Below are 21,135 nucleotides of genomic sequence, written 5' to 3'. Positions count from 1 at the left end.
ATAACAAAATTCGACAGAGACGTTGCCTTTACTGTAAGGAATGCTTTGAAGAAAAATTTACGAAATCGGTTCAGGACCACGCCCCCTTTTATATAAAAGATTTTTAAAAGGGTCGTGGAGGATTAAGATAAGATATATATATGAATATATATTGGCGGCCACCGTGGTGTGATGGTAGCGTGCTCCGCCTACCACACCGTGTGCCCTGGGTTCGAACCCCGGGCAAAGCAACATCAAAATTTTAGAAATAAGGTTTTGCAATTAGAAGACAATTTTTCTAAGCGGGGTCGCCCTTCGCCAGTGTTTGGCAAGCGCTCCGATTATATTTGTGCCATGAAAAGCTCTCAGTGAAAACGCATCTGCCTTGCAGATGCCGTTCGGTGTCGGCATAAAACATGTAGGTCCCGTCCGGCCAATTTGTAGGGAAAATCAAGAGGAGCACGATGCAAATTGGAAGGGAAGCTCGACCTTAGATCTCTTCGGAGGTTATCGCGCCTTACATTTATTTTTTTTTTATATATAAGCAAAAAAAACGTTTATATCAATGGTATTTCATTTGCCAAGTGGATTTATAACAATAACTTGGAAATAGGAAATAGGAAAGGAAAGGAAAGAAAGGAAAGGAAAAGAAAGTAAATCAATGAAAGAAGATGAAAGGAAAGTAAGGGAAGGAAAAGGAGAGGAAAAAGAAGGAGAGGCAAAATATGTAAAATAAAAATATAAAAAAAATATAAAAGACAAGGAAAAAAAGGAAGGAAAAAGAAATTAGAACAAAGCAAAGAAAAGGAGGTAAAAGAAAAGGAAAGAAAGGGGAAGAAGTCGAACGAAAACAAAAGCATAGTGCCGTTTATATTGGTAGAATTTCAACCAGTCGGTGATATCTTGTTCAAATAATTGTATAACCTGTAGCTGTAAAATTTCTGTAGCTAAGTTCGATCGCTTAAGTAATGCTTATTAATTTTATAAAAAAAAACTATTGCACTACAACTTACATATGTATATTTACTTTTTTCTTATTTCTGTTTTCTTAAAAAAAAATGTTTTTCTCTCCGTCTCATTGCAGTTAAAACTCCAACAATGGCGAAGTGAATTTTATTTTATATTACAAAATTTGCTCGCAACGCGCATACAAAAATGGATTGGACACGGTGGCATTGTACGTTGCTGTGGTGTATTAGCAATCTTGGGAGCATAATGTGGCTACCCATTTGATTTGCTGCCCGACAATACAACAAACAAGCTGCCTATAGTGAGGGACACTCAAGTATTGTGCTATTAAAGCAACAGAGTAAAGCAAAAACACGAGTAAAGTAAAAATCAATAACAACCAGGCAAATGAGAGCCATAAGAAAATGTGCAACGGTTAAAGAAGAAGACAAATATTAATATCTACATATGTGTTCGTATTTAAAATATATATACAATGAGCACATCAATCCATCAACTCACATATTTTTGTGAATATGTGAATTTGTATTATATAGTAGTTATCGATATCGTGCGAAACTATCATACTCATATAAATATTAATAGAAAAAGTGCACCAATACATACACATGGCCCAATAAAGTGGTAAAAATTGCGCCATACATTTAACATCCGTATAGAGCACCCAAAAAACACTAACATTAACATCGATATTGTGTTCGTGATTTTTGAATGCACCAAAAGCAAAAAAAAAACATCATAGCAAAAGTATACCAATAATTATTGATTATATATAGTAGCAATAAATTACGGCGATCTTCCCTATAACTTTTTTATACGAATCGTTACGTATAGTTAATTATTAATTAATTAAAAATACAACAACATTCATAAAATAATTTGTATTAAAATAAAATTAAAAAAATATATAAATTAACGAGTTTTCAAACGCTTTCATTTATAAATACTCACATCTCACTAATATATATACAATTAAGTGAAGAAAATAATAACGGTATACATACATACATATGTAAATGACATTTAGCAATATAAAAACAAAGAGCTCATCGTTTTAGTAAACAATTAGCAACGAATTAAAAAACGTTTGAATTATATTCTCACGTACATACAAACACACACACGCATAAAAGTATATATACAATTTAAAACTGAAGATCGACGTAACTAATAAAACTGCCATAGAAAATTTAAAAACTAGATTAAAAGCAAAAAACAACAACAACAGGAGACAAATTTCAAAAGCAAACTCGCAATGATTGTCAGAATAGACTAATTATATACAGTAAACGGTTGTACAAATTCATAAAGTTGCAACAACGGCAACAACACGCACAAATATATTACAACAACAAATATTGCTGAAGATTGCGAACAAACGGCAAACGGAGCAACAGCTTAAATCAAACAGTGGCTGTATATTTACACATAAGCACTTGTATGTGTGTGTGTGTTTCAAAAAAAAAAAAAAAGTGTGCGGTATATCAGTCACAACTTAAGTTCACACAAACACGCAAACATAGCATAGGGGCGGCCGGGAACGTAAGCTGAAGCAAACGTTTTGCGCACAACACTAATAGAAGTGGGAAGAACCAGCAAAGGAGGATCAATTCCACAGCCAAGCAATAATAGAATACCAGCACCTGGACGAATAAGGAGTAACAAATAACAAAAATTCCATTTTGAGGCATAGCTAACAACACTCAAGTAATTATTGCACATATATAATCTATTTTATATATTTATTTAGATATTTAGATTAAAGTTAAAGTTGCATGCATAAACATACAATTTTTGTCAGTGTGGTAGCATTAGAAGCAATTTCTCTCATTTTGCATGCAAATATTAGGTTTTTTAATAAAATCGCATAGTTAAAAAGATATTCGAAACGGGGATTCCATAAAAAAGTCAAAGAAATCGAAAGCATTTTATAATTTTATAAGAAGCCAAGTTGTCAACTAGTGTGAGATTAATATGGAAAAAATTATAGAAATTATATAATTAATATTTTTGATAATAATAACAACGAATTTCAAAAAAAAAAAACTTTGAAGCATATCCGAAAGAATATAAAACTAAAAAAAAATTTATTTTTGGCTGTATGTTCCATTTGTGCACCATTAATGATAACGGATAAAATATTAAATAATTTTTTAATGAAATGTGGTAAGAATTAGTGTGCGGGTTTTTTTGTGAAAATTATTAATCCCGTAAAATTGTTAAATTTAAAGCATCTCCATTATCCGATTGAAAACAAAAGTCACAAAACTGCAAATTTTTCCCTAGAATTGGATCAGGTCCACCTTAGTATCGAATTGGGAGTTAAAGTAAATTGATGGGCGGTCCGGGCGCTAGCTCCGGTGGCAAGTATAAATAATTTTTTTTGCGCAAAAAGAAGAAACCTCCTGAAGATAAGAAATAAAATTTTAATATCTAGAAGGATCATTCTTCCAAATCTTTTTTATGTTTATTCTTAAAGCGTGCTGAACCAATGAAAAATTTTACCAAATATTTTATAAACATAGGCTGCAAAAAAAAATTGCGGAAAATTTTTCCTTCCTTGCTTTAGCTGAGCCAAAAAAATTTATTATAACATCAAAGTATATCGAAGAGATTTAGAACTCTCCCATCATAGAACAAAAACATGTAACTATTTTTTTGAATATTGTGGGAAATTAAGGATTAATGTAGAAGTCCGTAGCTCCCTCAAATTAATTAGAAGAAAATGAAAAAGTTCTGTAGGGTGAAATGAAAAGCCCTTAGAATCATGGCAGTAATACTCTTCGTGGTATTACATATATAAATAAATAAAAATTATAAAAATTAAAAATTAGTCCACATTTTTGTCGATATCTCGATAACGCCTACACATGTACAATTAAAGGCGACTCCCTTAAAAAACCCTCATTAATATCTTTAATTTGATGCCCATATCGTACAAACACATTCCAGAGTCATCCCTGGTCCACCTGTATGGCGATATCTAGAAAAGGTGTCCACCTATAGAACTATGGCGCACTCCCTTTTAAAATTCTCTTTAATAACTTCCATTTGAAACCCATATCATACAAACACATTCCAGGGTTACCCTAGCTTCATTTTCCTACATGGCGATTTTTCCTTATTTTGTCTGTATGTAATGTTCGGTTACACCCGAACTTAGCCTTCCTTACTTGTTATACATCATATTTAACATATATTTGAAAAATAAGCCACCAACAAAAAAACTGATAACAGCTGAAGAAGTTGACCCTATGAGTATGTCTTTTTTGCCACACTTTCCACACCAGTATGGCACTTTTGGAAAAGGGTATAATATCATATACTAGAAGAAACGTAAAATTTCGGTGCGCCTCGGAGCCAAGTAGATCTGAATTGTAAATTGTTACACCAGTTCCAAACTATTAAAAAAGTGCCAGTAAAGCAACTAGTTCTAAAATTTAAATTTTTATCTAGTTCGGAACTAGAGAAAAGGTAATGCAGCAGAGACAATTTCCAACGCCTAGGACATCGCCATGTTAAATGCGCGAACTTGTAGGGGTGCCGAAAACACTAGAAGCGCACCAGGTTTGAAATAGAGATTTTTCCTACAGGAAGGTTCTCCCTTTACCTTTCACCAGTAGCAGGCAGAAACGCATGCAATCAACATAGTGGTAATGTGCTGCGTAAACTCCGCCCCTATTATAGAATAATATCAACGGTGATATGCCAGAAGTCGGGTTGTATAGAAATAGGCGTTAACAACGTTTTATTTGAGAACTCCGTTTGTAAATACATTTGAAAGGCAATAAATAAATTAGTTATATATGTTTTATTATTCAAATATCGCACACCCAAATAGAGATATCTATAAACATGAGGCTGGGTCGATTTATTAACCTATATCGCACCATCGATTTTTCGATAGGTTTTGGGCTCAGGAAAAAAAGTTTCACTAAGCATACCCAAAAAAATAATTTTTGAGCCTGCAAAATTTGAGTTTTTTGACTTTTTTTTCTTTGATTTTTAAGGTTTTTTTAATGGCCTACATAAAAAATTTTCATTTGATTTTAAAATATTCATGTTTAACCTGTCCGTCTCAAAATTGTCCGCTAAACACTTTGGCGATAAGAATTTCTTGAAAACAAAAAACTTTTTTGGGTTTTGAGGAGTGTTTTTTTAAGGGTTTTTCAGAAACGTGCAAAAATGTTGCCGATGAAAACGACTTTGTCTCGTAGTTCCTATCCCACTTAAAATTATGCGATAAAAACGTTGGCATTAACAGTTAAAAAAAAAACTTTTTCTTGGTTTTTGGGACTTGTTTTGGTCGAAATCGATTTTTTTCATTTTCAAGGCTCCAAATCATTTTTTATGTATATGTTTCCGTGAGACCCGCCGATAAGTATACCAAAATGATCAGGGGATGAGCTGAGTTGATTTAGCCATGTGCGTCTGTCCGCCCGTCCATCCGTCTGTCCGTCCGTCTTTCCGTTTTTTAAACGCAAACTAGTCCCTCAATTTTTGAGATATCTTGATGAAATTTGGTAAGCAGGCATATTTTGATAGGGGATTTGACATTTGTCGGAATCGATCAGATCGGACCACTATAGCATATACCTCCCATACAACCGATTGTTCAATAAGAGGGTTTTCGCCATTTCTGCCCCATTTCTGCCTCATTTTAGCATATACCAATATCAAATTTTACCACAAGCTTACGAATTCGGCATAGATGGTTGTCTGAAAAATCGTCTAAATCGGACTAAAAATCGATTTCGATAAAAATGATGAAAATCCTAATATATCCGATCTTGACGATTTTTTCAGACAACCATCTATGCCCAATACGTATGCTTATAGTAAAATTTGATGTTGCTAGCTAATAAAATGAGGCAGAAATGGGGCAGAAATTGCGAAAACCTTCTTATTGAACAATCGGTTGTATGGGAGGTATATGCTATAGTGGTCCGATCCGGTCGATTCCAACAAATGTCAAATCCCCCATCAAAGTATGCTAGCTTTCAAAATTTCATCGAGATATCTCAAAAATTGAGGGACTAGTTTGCGTTCAAACAAACGGACAGATGGACGGGAAGACGGACGGACAGACGGACAGACGGACATGGCTAAATCAACTCGGCTCGTCCCCTGATAATTTTGTTATACTTATTGGTGGATCTAACGGAAACATATACATAAAAATGATTGGGAGCCTTGGAAATGAAAAAAATCGATTTCGACAAAAACAAGTCCCAAAAACCAAAAAAAAAAATTTTTTTTAAACTGTTAATGCCAACGTTTTTATCGCATAATTTTAAGTGGGATAGGAACTACGAGACAAATTCGTTTTCATCGGCAACACGATTGCACGTTTCTGAGGAAACCCTTAAAAAATGGCGAAAAAATACATTTTTTCACCAAAACACTTCTCAAAACCCAAAAAAAAAATTTTTTTTTTTCGAAAAACTGTTGTCGGCAAGTTTTTTAGCCGATAATTTTGAAACGGACAGGGTTAGGTTAGGTTAGGTTGGGTGGTAGCTTCCCTGATAGGGGAAGCTCACTTGGACAACATGACGGTCCGTTGTGATACCACATATAATAAACTAAACTAACGGTGACGTAGATATAACTACTTAGAGAATCGTTGTGTAGCAACGATAAAGTTCCGAATGATCCCGATCCCAACCTTGGATAGCTCCTCGGGAGATCCAAGTGAGTCACGACCGAAATACTTTCGCCTAGTTCTGGCAAAAGCTGGGCAGTCAAGCATAAAGTGATTTGGTGATTCCACCTCATCATCCTCCATACAGCTGCAGAAGGATGGAGTTTCCAATATATTGAGACGTACCGCATGGATACCCATGGGACAGTGCCCTATCATAACCCCAATCACCATTGATAGGTGAGCCTTATTGAACCCAATTATTTCAGCAGACCTCCTTCCATCCACTTTCGGCCAGAAAAATCTTGATATCCTGCAAGACGTAGTGTCCGCCCAACGTTTGCTGAGCTGACTCGAGGCACAGCTATGGAAGAGCAATCCACATGTGGCTAGCGGAATCCCGAAATCCCTACAGCCATCTTCATCCGGTTCAGTTGTACCGATTCGGGCTAAGAGATCCGCTTGACAGTTACCCGGAATATCCCTATGGCCCGGGATCCAGATAATCTAAATTGTAAAATAATTCGATGCAATCGCAAGTGAGGTCAGGCACTCCCAGACCATCCTTGATCGCACTGTAGTTGAGCTCAAGGCCTTTATAGCGCTTGGCTATCAGAGTAGATGTTAAATTCCCTAACCGTAGTAGCGCTGGATAGCATTTCATCTACCGCATCCTTAATCGCAGCAAATTCCGCTTGGAATACACTGCAGTGATCAGCCAACTTAAACTTGCGGCTTACATTTAGCTCTTGACAAAATACCCCCCCTCCAACCTTTCCGTCCAACTTCGACCCATCCGTGAACAAGTTAACCGGTCCCATGCCCCATATAATTCCTCTTCTCCACTCCTCCCTCGGGGGAATGACTGGGGTTAAGGTTGTATAGGGAGCGGCCACCGGCATGCAATAGTCCGTCCTGTCCGGGATAAAGTCGAAACTAGTAAGAAGGCTAGAGTGTCCGAAATCAGAAAGCATATAACCCATATCACGAAGCCTGACCAACGACCGGGCCGCGGCTGCCTTTCCCGCAATATCTGCCGGATGTATATTCAGCATGACATTCAGTGCCAAGGTAGGTGTTGTTCTCATAGCGCCACTGATACCAATAAGCGCCGTCCGTTGCACTGACACTAACATTTTGGAGGTACTCGCCGTGTCCAGTGCTTTCCACCAGACCAACACCCCATAGAGCAGAATCGGTTTGACCACCATCTCATAAAGCCAGTGTACTATTCCTGGCGAGAGCCCCCATCTCTTTCCGATAGCCCCCCTGCAGCAGTGCAAGGCAACCGCGGCCTTCCTGGCCCTATCTTCCACATTAGGCCTCCAGGACAGCTTGTTGTCCAGAACAATTCCCAAATATTTAACCCTGTCAGTAAGTACCAACGGTACCCCTCCAATCGAAGGAGTTCTGAAGTCATGTATCTGATATCTCCTTGTAAAAAGAGCCAATTCTGTTTTTCCCGGGTTGACCGCCAATCCACATGATTCAGCCCACCTAGCCACAGTATCCAGGTAGCCCTGCAGAACATCGCGCAGTGTGCCCAGAAATTTGCTCCTGACTAGGATAGCGAGGTCATCTGCATAGGCAACCACCCGACAACCATTGGCTTCCAGCTCCACAAGAAGCTCGTTGATTACCACAACCCAGAGCAGAGGAGATAGGACACCCCCCTGTGGCGTGCCCCTGCACACCTTCCTCCTAATTGTGGCTCCTCCCCACTCCGCTGCGACAATTCTGCCGAATAGAAGTTTGCTAATAAATTCAACCAGAGCCGCTTCAACTCCTAAACCCACCAGAGCTCTTTCGATTGCCCCCGGTAATACATTGTTAAAAGCCCCCTCGATGTCTAGTAAGGTACCCAGAGCATACTATTTATGTTCTAGAGACCCCCCCTATTTGCTTTACAATCGAATGGAGAGCCGTTTTCGTCGATCTGCCTTTGCAGTACGCATGCTGTGAAGCCGATAGTAACCCCCAGGTATCCTTTCCCGTAGGGCAGGTCAATCAGCCGCTCAAACGTCTTAAGAAGAAACGACGAGAGACTGATTGGACTGAAATCCTTAGGTGACACATGAGAGCTCCTGCCGGCCTTCGGAATATGTGCCACGACTTAAGGATATAGTTAAGCCTGAGGCAGTTAGTGTAGATGATGGCCAACCAGCGGCAGGAAATCCCTAAAAACCTTTGAAGTTGCGCAGGAATGATGCCACCCGGGCCGGGTGACTTATAGGGCTTGAACGAATTTATAGCCCAGGATACATGACTTTCCCGTAGTGGGATGGCAGGTATTTCTGAATGGCCAGCAACCGCCGACCACGCAAGCGAAGATCCCTGTGCAACTGGGGCATAGGGAGTCGGACAGGGTATACATGATAATTTTAAAATCAAGTGAAAATTTTTTAAGTAGGTCATGAAAAAAACGTCAAAAGTCAAAGAAAAAAAAGTCAAAAAGTTCAAATTTTGCAGGCTCGAAAATTATTTTTTTGGGTATGCTTAGTGGAACTTTTTTTCCTGAGCCCAAAATGCAAATCAACACAGCTTAATAAACATACACACATATATTCGTCATATGTGTCACTCTAGTCTAAATGCATTATGCAAATATACATAAACATGCTTGTAAATACCTTCATAATAAAACTAAGAAAGAAGGACTCAACAAAAGAATTCAAAAGCCCTGAAAATAGCTATGTAAACAAAACTTGCGTGACATAACAGTTTTGTTGTGAAAATATCAGATAAACATCATAATTGGACGTAACGGTCACGTTTGTATAAACGGTAAACAAAATGTTATTACTAGACTGAAGCATTTTATATAGGCAACGCTGCAAGCTAGATTTTTTTTTTTCAAAAAAGCTGTTCACATACTGAGTAATTATGCGTTTCTCACATCTACGCGATAACACGATTTGCGTTGATGCACTTTAAGTCAGCTGTGTACGTCGCCGTTTAAAGTTGGCATGTGCTAGTGTTACCGTTGAATAATTGAATCACTCACAAACTGCAAAAATAACCGAAATTTGTAAGAACAAAACCGCTGAAAACGATAAATATATAGAAATTGTGTAACGTAAGCAAAAAGCGTGTTATAGTAAACTAACACGCAAGGTAACGTGGCATTTAAGCGCGAAGACAACCAAATTTTGCTGTACGAGTTGCAGAGTATTTTAAAGTACTTTTTTTTTGCAATAGTTGCAAGCATATTATAATTTCATTTAAATAACTTAGGCGAAAACAAAATTGCTTACAATTTGCATACAAAAAAAAAAATACGTCAACTTTTAATGTAAATTAAATATATAAAATACAAATTATTGAATTTTACGTAATTTAAATAATTACTCGTATAAATGTATAAACCGGAACCACTTACTCGTCGCGGTAGTTTGAGATCCCTACGCAGCGCACCTTTGCTTAGAACCGTTTTGGAGAGTTCACTGTCATTGACACGCATTCATCCGATAACCTCATTGGAATTGCCCGGTCTTGATTATGCCATAGAGACACAAAGTGCTATAGCTGTACATCATCGTGAATTGGGTACATCACTACGTAGTGGTATTGCAACTATTGGACAATCGACAGCACAAGGACGTTTGGGACGTAGCGCTTCAATACGACAATTACAAGGAGAATATAAGCGTAATATACCAGCAAAACGGTAGGTTTATATGAACATACATATGCATAAATGCAGTGCTGAGTGATAGCTTTTTATTTATACCGAATGAGAAAATGTTAATGAATCATTGAATTGAATGATTTAGATGTTGGTGTTGAAAAATTGTTATTAATATTTTCAATCATAGCGGGTGTTGATGTAGTTGGGTAAGGCTAAGAGGGCATATGTAAGTGGAAAATTCTTACACTTCAACGCTGAGAGACACATCTTTGTCGATTGTAAGTGCATACAGTGTGTGGCTATTGGTGGCACATTCGTCCAACCAGATTACTTACTAGTGATCCTCAGCAAATCATTTGCTCTCTCTGATGAACCTTATTCTCGTGCGCCCAGGTATTTGAGTCGCCTTCTTGACAGTTATGGATATTTGCAGGGAATGTATTGAATCGGCTTCTCTTTCTCCTCATATTGACAGCTTCTGCAGAAGGAGCTTGTGCCATAATCGGGTCATTGACATTTGATGACAGCCGTATGTGCTCTCAATGAAGATTTGTTTAGCTTGAGAAGGAAGCTAGTTGTTTTCCTATCCACACATGACGTTAAGAACCTTGAAACGTGGCAATCATCCTGGTTGATCCACAGCAAGTACAATTCCCTACACTCATTTTCCTTAGGATATAATCCAACGGTGGCCGTGCGGCGGACAGCTGCCCAGCTCATATCTGTTTCGGTACCTTTATAGTCAGCTCTTACAGAACTTCATTCTTCAATATCGGTGTCCCCTGAAACCCAGGAAAGGGGATATATAGATGACTTATATGGACGCCAGCGAGGCTCGACATTACCGCACAATATTCGACTTGATTTCATGCTTGTTTAATAGGAGAAAAACGGAAGTCTTAAATAATTGACAAATGCGTTGTTAAAATTTTAGTAAGAGTTAAGGTGACGTTCGAGTAAATCCGGGACGTTTCGTTTGTAGTAGGAAATCTTAACTTAAGTTTAGGTTTTTTGCAAACAGGTCATGGATATCTAGTACATTTTTGCACAAGAGAGCCCTAAGTGGGCCGGGAGGGTGTATTTGACAGGAGTTGTGTGAATATTGGTTACATTTGTAATCGGAGTATTTGGACTTTGAGAACCCAATTAATGGGGGAATAACTCTTAGGGAAAATAAGTTTGACGTTCTTAATTGGAACTCTCTCTACTAGTCGGTCAATGCAATTATACGTTTTTTTTAAGGGATAAGATTGAGGATGGCAATTGGTGAACAAAGCCTTTATATTGATAAGAATTTGATAAAAATAGTTAACAATATAAAAATTTTGGCTTTATGGTAAATTCTAGCCTTACATGCACAGATCATATTAATTTTATGGCAGGGAGGGTATACGGTACTCTACGCAATTTAAGGCAATCGTCAATGTTTACTCCAGCCGTTATACGTAAAAAACTGGCCATTCAGCCACTGTTGCCGATAATCACTTATTCAGAGTTAATATACAATAAACTAGACTCTTGTTCTGCCCATAAAATTGTTATAGCCTTCAATCATATAACACGCTACATATACGGTCTAAGTAAGTTTGATCATATTTCTGCTTGGAAGTCATTGCTTCTGGGCTGTGATATCCACAATTACTTGAAGGCTAGGGGTTGTATTTTTCTTGTAAAACTAATTGCCACAAAACACCATCCTACTTTTACGAAAAACTTATGTTTCATAGATCTAACCCTTTAAATAATCTTATTGTTCCAAATCTCAACTTTGTTCCATTAAATCTAGTCTTTTTTGTTAACAACATAAGCACTTGGAACTCTATTCCAACTACTGTAAGAAGCTGTATAAACGAAAGAAATTATAGACAAATTATTTACAATTTTTTTTTTTTATCATAATTGACCTGAATTGGCCACCTATTGTAATATTTTAATATTGTAGTATTTATATATCTTGTTCTTTATTTTAATCATGTGGTTTATTTACCTATATTTGCTGATATAATCATGTTATATGCTTCTTCTTCTATGAAGGCTGTTAATATTAAGATTTAAATTCTATTGTTCCTGTTTACTTAAATGTTTATAAAATGTTCATGTAGTAATGTTTTGTACTATAAAAGACCGGAAGATGGTATTATTGTATGAATAATTCCCAAATAAATGAAAAAATTAAATTTTTGGGGGCTTAACCCCTTCTCATTTTCCTTTTTTTTTAATTTTCCTTTTTATTTTTTTAAAAAATAAACAACGTTTTTTGTAGATAAAATCTTACAACTTATTATTCCTAATTCCAGCGGATTAAGACGCTGAGAATATTTACTCCGTAGGTTACAGGTGTTACAAAAATCGTTCCCCAGGCAGTCGGCCTAGTACCAGAAGGTGCTCGTACCAGATCGTGTAAGGATTGATCATATCCGTTACACTTCCTTAGACTTTGGAAGAGCTCCTGTTTAGTTGGAAATTGATTATTGATTCTAATATAATAGAAGTAAACTGTAATTTGTCCTTACAGACAACGTTAAATATAAAATCGAATATAAGAGGAAATAAATCATTACCAACTTACGTTAGCAGATTTCATTACTTTGTTGTTTCAGAACATTAAACCTAATTCAACTCAAAGCTAAACGGATATCAAACTGTTTGTGGGATTTATATCGTCTAGTGCTTAGCGCCGGAAATGTTTAGCAAAAATTGCACTTTTCATGCTCTTAGCAATGCTAACAAGCGAGCACAATTTTTCACACACATACAGACATACAAATGTGTTTGTACCAAGTTTTGTTGATGTTGCAAGCAAAAGCCAAAGCGTTACATATGTTTTTCTTTTTTAACTTTTTTAATGCGAGGACGCGTTGGGCATGAAATTCAACATTTGCATTTTTTACAACTTACATATAAACTATGCTCCCCTCTCATATTGCATCTCATTCATAAGATGAAATTTCATTTAATATGAAATATAAGTACCGCGATGGTTTAAGCAACACAAAGTAGGTAGTTAGTTGATTGCGTGAGAGGGCGTGCTCCAAATCCTCATTACAATTGCCACAAAAAAAGAGCAAATACACAACATGTTTGGAAAAAAAACCTAAACATGTGTGTGAGGTAAACGCTTAAAGTATTTAAAAGTCAAGTGTGAATTTTAGTTAAAAAGCAATAAACTAGTTTTTTTAAATTGCCGGTGTTAAGCACCGCCTTTTTGAATGTAAGGCATTGAACTATGGAGGGTTTAGGATTGCAATTTACGCTGCCGGTATTTGGGTCTTTGCCCTCTTTCAAAGTTGCATGTGCCTTAGATTATGTTGCTTTTCTTCATCAGCTACGTTTTTGGGAGATGAATATTGAACTCGAAATATTCTACTTTTACACCAGTGTTTAGGTGAGGTCAGCATCAGGTATATGACTCAGGTCAAATACCTGTGACTGACTATAGGGGAGAGGGATAATTTCACTCCACAATTGAAGTGTGTGAGGGAGAAAATGTTGAGAATTTCAGGGCAGTTGTGCTGAGTTGTTGAGAATGACTGGCATCTGAGTATTCATGCTGTTCTTACAGTATATCGTGGCCTCTTTGTAGCTTGTGCTACATATTGCGAACCTTCTCTTGACCTGGTGGTGATAATAAGTTCGAAAAGGGGTGCGAGCGTGCCGTTGCTTCGGAATTATTGGATAAATGGTATTGATGCGGTGGTTAGAGGGTCTGATTGTTAACAAGTGGCGAACATAAGGGTAGCGTTACCTTCTAGTACATCCGGAACTTTTCTTTTGTGACAAAAAATCCAGACTTTAAATTTAATCTTAGTCTGGGTTTTGTGATAAAAAAGGTCATGGTGCACTTAATGCGTTTTTTTCATAAGAAGACTTTGAATAAAATGATTGGATGTAGGGCAATGCGTGAGAATGTGTTGCATGTTTTGTACGATTGTCTGGAGTATTCGGGCTCTTTAACAAATGGGGTATTATATATGGGAATAATGGGAATGATGTATGTAGGGCTCTCTCTAAAACCCGATCGATTGAATTGTTGAAAAGATATGCTTTGAATGTGTTTGGATGGAGAGGACGGTGTAGGCGAAGGGTAATAACTGGTAGTCAGAGCGTTTATGGTTTTTGGGGGCTTATTACACATTTTTTATTGTTAGTTTAATTTTTATTCTTATTTTCTTGGCAACAGATTCGTAGTAGGTGAATAGCTTCGGTGGTAGCTTCGGTTACGAAAGTCTGAACAAAGACTTTAAAGCTGGACCAGGTGCGCGGAGCAGATAGACCGTGGATCTCGCTTCATTTCTGCTCATTTGGAAGAGGCTTTTCGGAAGCATCATAGTGGCTGTGGGTACTTAACTCGAATGTGAAGTTGCATGACAACCAAGTGCCAAGACTTGTACATTTTAAGAAGTTTTACATTGGCCTTCAACCACAGCAAGGTACGATTTTTCGGTACTCATCAAACATCCTTGGCCCATTGAATAAGTATATAAAGCAATACAAGCCTGTTTCGGTTATTAGGTGCATATAAATAATATTAATATAACAGTGAACAGCGAAAGCATTGTTGAAAATGCACTGCTAGAAAATCATATTGTGGCGAATATTAGCATCACTATGCTATTGGTAAATAATCACACCAACAAAAACAGCAAGCAGCCACTCTTATGTACATATATACATTAAGGAAACCAACACTTTGAATATGACGAAGAATATCTCACATACACATATGTAGGCATCAGCTAAGAGAATAAATAGTTACTCACAAACACATACACACGCATATGGCTAGAAGAAAAGCATAAACTACAAATATACATGTATATAACTGCGTAACCAAACAAAGGTGCAGCTATTCTAGAACACATCATCGTGAAACGTCTGGACTTTAAGAGGATTGGCGAACGGGATAAGCGAGAGTATAAAAGCAGCACCAGCTTAGGAATCAGTAATCTCACTTACTCACTTACCGTTTAAACGGTTGTGGCCGTCCAACAGGCAGTAATCAGTTTGATTAAGACATGGTTTCTGAACTAAGTGATATTGAAGTATAATTGTACTACTCCCAAAGTAGTCTAAATAAAGACCATTTTGCAATACTGAATATTGGAGTTATTCATTCGGCAGTTCCGCGATTCGAACTTAGCAGAAGGTGTATAATTACAGAAATCCCCAAAATTCGTAACAATATTCCACATTATTTGGACTAAAAGCATAGAGTATACTGATATGTACTTAACCGTGTACAGAGATAATTGAGCAAAAATGCTAACACTTAGAGACAAACTACAAAGCGTGCAGGGCGGCATTTAAATAGCTGAGTGGATGTATGTATCTGCCTTAACACTAGTGTGAACGAAGAAAATTTTAAGTTCAAAACTCAGCAACCGAAAAGCCGGCTAATAAAACGGTGAGTTTTAGAAGTATGTCCCTGTAACCATCTCCGCTTGCAATTCTGTAATTTTTCTATAGTATCAGTAAGCAGAAAAGTTTTATACATAAAATCAACAAAGGTATTTACCATATTCCTCGCTTTGGGTTAGTCCCCTCCTTTATCACCCATATCTCTCTTACTATTCTTCTCAAATTCAACTTCCTATTCTTAGTCTGCAAGCTGTCCCATTTCATATGCTACATCCTTTGTCTTAGCAATTAAAAACTAAATCGCTTTCTTGCGAACAGATACAAATATTACTGGTAGCCACCGTGGGGTGGTGGTAACGTGCCCCACCTACCAAACTGAAGATTCTGGGTTCAATTTTTGCACAAAGCAATATAAAAGATTTTGAAACAAGAGTTAGAATAAAGTTTTTTTATACGTGGTCGCCATTCGGCAGTAGATTGGCAAATACTGCGAGTGTATTTCTGCACGAAAAGCTCCTCTGCTTGGAGCTGCCGTTCGTAGTTGGCAAAAAACATGTAGGCTACGTCCCGCCAAATTGTAGAAAAAAAATTAAAAAAAGCATGACGCAAATTCGAAAAGCAGCTAGGTCTCAATCTCCCCGGAGGTGCATCGCGCCTTTTAATTTTTTTTTTTTTATAAATTTCTCGTCACACCTCTTCTAATGATGTCAAGAGAGGATAGTATGATGTTTGAAAGTAAAGTTCTCCATAAGATATATGGTCCCATCCTTATTGGAAATCTTATATAGTTTGAGATTGAACTTTTACCTCCAATATCTAGTAAATGTGTGAAATTAGAAAAAACCCTTTTATAGACTTTTTTCGTAGACCGTGCTATATCCTGTGTATTATGTTCAGTAAACCAAAAGAAGTAAAATCTTCTTCTATTTGGTCCTATATGTAAGCTGTTAGCATTCAATCTAATGGAGAGATTTTAGTTATTTTAAATAAAATTTTACAAAACAAACATTGGTATGAAAAATTAAAGCTAAAAAGTGTGGCATATGAAATTTGAAGTGACATAGCAGGGCGCGGAAGGAAAATAATGTTAATATATAATGAAACAAGTAAGGAATGCTAAGTTTGGGTGTAACCGAACATTACATACGCAGTTGAGAGCTTTGGAGACAAATGTTGGAGCTGAATGTTGACATAATTTACTTATATACTGTAAAGATATTCAATTTTTTGTTAAAATTTGACTATGAAAAATTGTTTTTAAGTGGGCGTGGTTGTCATCCGATTTTGCTAATTTTGATTTAGAACACATAGAGTTCTGCCAAATTTCACCATGATATCTTCAACGACTGCCAAATTACATCTTGCAAAACTTTTAAATTGCCTTCTTTTAAAAGTGAAAGTGGGCGGTGCTACGCCCATTGTCCAACATTTTACTAATTTCAATTCTGCGTCATAAGGTCAATCCACCTACCAAGTTTCATCCCTTTATACGTCTTTGGTAATGAATTATCGCGCATTTTCTGTTTTCGAAATTTTCGATATCGAAAAAGGGTGCGTGTTTATAGTCCGATTTCGTTCATTTTAAAAAATGATCTGAGATGAGTGCCCAGGAACTTACATACCAAATTTCATTAAGATACCTCGAAATTTACTCAAGTTATCGTGTTTACGGACAGACGGACAGACGGATAGACGGACGGACATAGCTAAATGAATTCTCTTTTCGTCCAGATCATTTTGATATATAGTAGTCTATATCTATCTAGATTAGTTTATGCCGTTACGGCGTACCGTTACGCGAAAAAAATTAATATACTATGTGAGCTCTGGTCAGCTGAGTGTAAAAAGAAGAAGGAATTAGAAGATCAAATCCTGCAAAATTAGATGTTACAGCAGTTGGGCAAATATTGGAAATTTTTGGTGTAAACACGAACATTAAGATAAAGAACAAAATTATTTCACACTTCACCACAAAGAGCGCATAATCGCTCTTTATACCAAAAATTCACTTCAACTTAGAGCACGTACCGGTAAACTGATAAAGCATGTAATACACCATAAGTTATTTAAAATGATATCCCGTTGATATTTACAAAAAAATACAGAAGATGCCAATTACCACAACAAGTAAGATAATAAACGGTAGTAAGCATATTAACAAAAAAAAACTCAATCAACTGAAAAGAAAAGTGGAGATAGCTTTGACGACAGGTAAATTGAGCCCCAGTTTAGCACAACCCAGTTACTTTCAATCTAATGTTATTAGGACGAGCGCAAAGATTTACTTAAAACTTTCGCACATTTAAGACAAATTTGTGTGATAAGGTGATATAGATAAATTGTAAAAAATAGAATTAAATGCACACGCTGTGAGAGATGCGAGTGGCGGAAACGAAAATGAATAACACTAAGTCAGAAAGCATGCATGGAAGAGGAGTAAGGAAAATTAGCAAATAAAGTCCCCAAAAGAAATATAGGAAAACGCATCATCTGAACATGAATAATAAAGGAAACTTTGAGGTGTGGAAAGTCTGAAATACGAAATATTGATGTTGCTTATGGTCCTATTTATTTGTAATATCATGGGTTCAGCTCAAAGCATTAACAAAATTATTTTTTTTTTTTTTTTGGATGCGTAAACATCTTTGCTCACATTTTGGGGGAATCCTGAGTGTAAGCGTAAGGTGTTGGCACAGGCGTAGGGGTAAGCGTAAGCGTCTATGAAAGTATGATGAATTCAGTAATAGAGACCGCAAGAACAATGGTCACAACACTGCAGTGTGTAGTGCGAAGAATGTACGTAATACAGTTGATAGAAGCAAAATCACACGGCATGTCACCTACATATAGATTACACAATTTTTGTGCATGCACGAAGTGCACCAAGAGATGTATAGCCTTCTTTTTTGTTGGAAATAAAGATACAAATAAAACAAAGCACGTGGTTTAGTGTTAAAGTTCAAGTTTAAATTTGTTTCTTTATAGAGTTTTGTTAGTTGTAACATCTTCCATGAGGAAGATGGTTCGAAGAAAACCTCCATGGTACTGCATGCATGCAAAAAAATACTATGAATATAGTCCAAACCCTCCCTTGGGATATTTACAGCGATTTTAAAGTCCATACTTTACTATGGGGTCCTAGATTTTTGAGAGCCACACAAAAAGAACGTAGAACAAAAAACTTGGGGGGGTATGTAGATTATCAATGATTAGCCTTACAAGAGCCCTGAGAACTACCCCGGCAACACATGACATACATGCCATTCTGCACATCCCACCTGCAGACCTAATAGCAAGCAACCGAAACATGACTTAAGACCTCAAGGCATATTCAGAGAAGGGCGTTTGGGCATAGGAGTATAGCGCAAATAAATAAGAGGTCAATGGACTACATGGTCTCGTGCCTAATCTTCTAAAGAGATCTTAGGGCGTAAGTGGAGCCGATACATTGGTGTAAGTGTATGAAAATGGCAGAAAATACTTTTAACGTGTATATCAATGGTTCCAAGTTAAGGAAAAGGCTCTGGTTTAATGTTTGCTGTGTCCATCCGCTTACTTCAAGCAAAACTTGTTGACGTGAAGAAACCAAAAGAAATTCTGAAGGAACCATGCTTAAGCTGCAGGCGCGTCAATAAGTATATTGATTGACTAATGGTGGTCAAGGCAATAATCTCATACAGTACTTCTTCAAGAATTGTCTTAACATGCAAATAAATAATGGAGAGACTTCGCCAAACCAAACATCTGTACTGAGTTCCTGATCAAAAAAGGATAGAAGGTAAGGAAGAGTCCAATGAGGTAGAGATCCCAAACCGTTTGAGAGAAACCAAAAGAAGACAGGAGTTGAAGATGAACGTTAAAGCAGGAAAGGCGTGGGCATAAGTCCGGTGCTGCCACATTTCCAAGATCATGTGCAAATCCTCAGACGTTAGACTGTCAAATTTATTACTATATATAAATAGAGAAGAATTAAGACACATAAAGCCATACTAACTGGAACCGTCTTCTAGCGTCACATAAGTTAGGCCTTGTTGTTAGAGCGGATTTAAGAGGTGCGAGCTACAAGAAGGGATGCCTTAGCACGTTATGTGCTTCTGTTTTAATCGTGTTCTGCGCGCGAGTTCACGGCTCCAACTACTAGGGGCAGTAGTTAGGCTTGGTTCTAAATTTTGATAAGAGGACGGAGTTATTCTATAGCATATATTCTGGTACCAAATTGAGGTTTTCCCGTTTGGTCATCAACACAATTTTGTTAACACTATGCACACATTCGGTTTATGTGAAGTTTCTTTTACCGGCCAGTTCAAGCTATCCTATTAATAGCAAAAAAAAAAAATTATTATTTTTAAGGCCTGGAGTGCGATTCAAACCCACAATCCTAAAATATTAAATTTCTGCATTCAACTGCTATAATACCTATCATAATTTTTTTATTTGAAAACTTGCATAATTTTAAACAATTTTTGCTTCAATTTAAGCTTTTAAATATATACAATTTTGATTTCGTATTGCATAAGCTCACACACACACAAATGCATCAAACCAACTCGGCATATTTCTACGGTTACGCTTATGTACATATGCGGGTGATAGCGCGAGCAGGGCATCAATGTGGCTGTGATCGGCGAAGCAACAAGGATTGTTTGTTGCACAAAAGTTTGAAAGGTTCATTGCACTCACTGAAAAGGAAAATCTGTAAAACGCATTCGTTGGACTGTGCAAAAAAGACAACTATACAAGTGTTTACACACATTTATTTATATACATTAAAATATTTTAATATATATAGAAACACATTGCAGGGACCTGAATAGTGATAACTTTTGAGTAAAAGTTTCATTAAATACGGGAATGACGGGAATAAATCCATTTTTCTTTATATACTAAAGCAATGTGCGAAATTTTACGTTAAAACGATAAGAAATTTCCAAACGAGAATTGCCGTACATAGCTAGTGTGACAGACCTAAGATGGTTTGAAAGATCTTCAACAAAGCATCACTTTTGTTTCAACTAAGAGAAATCGATGATAGATTGAATACCAATAATTTCGAACCAATCAACAAACTTCTCTATGCTGCCTTGAATCGCGTCCATTCCGACATCATCAACTATAGAATTCTGAATTGATATGAACTATACTACGAGCAGGGAATAGTCTTGGTAGAAAAATTCTAAACAACTTATGAAAAACGTCTTTGAGGAACTATTTTGTTCAATATGAAAGAATTGATAATCCTTGGCTGCGAGGTTAAAGCATTGCTTAAAATCAACAGCTTTTGATCTTTATACCATACAAATAACAAACAAAAAAATGCATATTCATAAAAGTAACAACTTCTTGCAAAAAAGTTGAAAAAAAAAATCGAATCAACCTTATCCAGAGATGTATTGAGAGGACGATTTTAACACGACTTTTCTGACCAAGAAGTTTATTTGATATTTTATAAAGAATAAGGACATGTGGTTGTTGTTGTAGTAGAGTTACACTTAAATGACAGCCCATGGTCTAGAAAAATCCCGAGGCGCCCGATATAATATATAATAAAACTTGATTCTTT

The 21,135-nt window shown here is 36.7% G+C and overlaps 1 protein-coding gene across 2 annotated transcripts in view; it reads left to right on the top strand.

The window, feature by feature from the left end:
• Nucleotides 1-21,135, top strand: part of shakB (shaking B) — an 840,660-nt gene that overhangs the window by 484,994 nt on the left and 334,531 nt on the right. Inside the window, exon 3 of one of the 2 annotated variants that reach the window (XM_067785020.1) lies at nt 1,064-2,655. Coding sequence is in view for 1 of the 2 variants with exons in the window: in XM_067785019.1 (XP_067641120.1) it covers nt 9,946-10,256 (311 nt within the window). In the remaining variant the exon portion in view is untranslated. Of the gene's footprint in view, nt 1-1,063; nt 2,656-9,865; nt 10,257-21,135 lie in introns of those variants that run through there. The other variant, XM_067785019.1, reaches the window with a different exon arrangement.

The sequence above is a fragment of the Eurosta solidaginis genome, chromosome 4, assembly GCF_040869045.1.
Source record: "Eurosta solidaginis isolate ZX-2024a chromosome 4, ASM4086904v1, whole genome shotgun sequence".
NCBI lineage: Eukaryota > Metazoa > Arthropoda > Insecta > Diptera > Tephritidae > Eurosta > Eurosta solidaginis.
The sequence above is the reverse complement of the archived record's forward strand: the minus strand, read 5'-3'. Positions and strand labels throughout refer to the sequence as shown.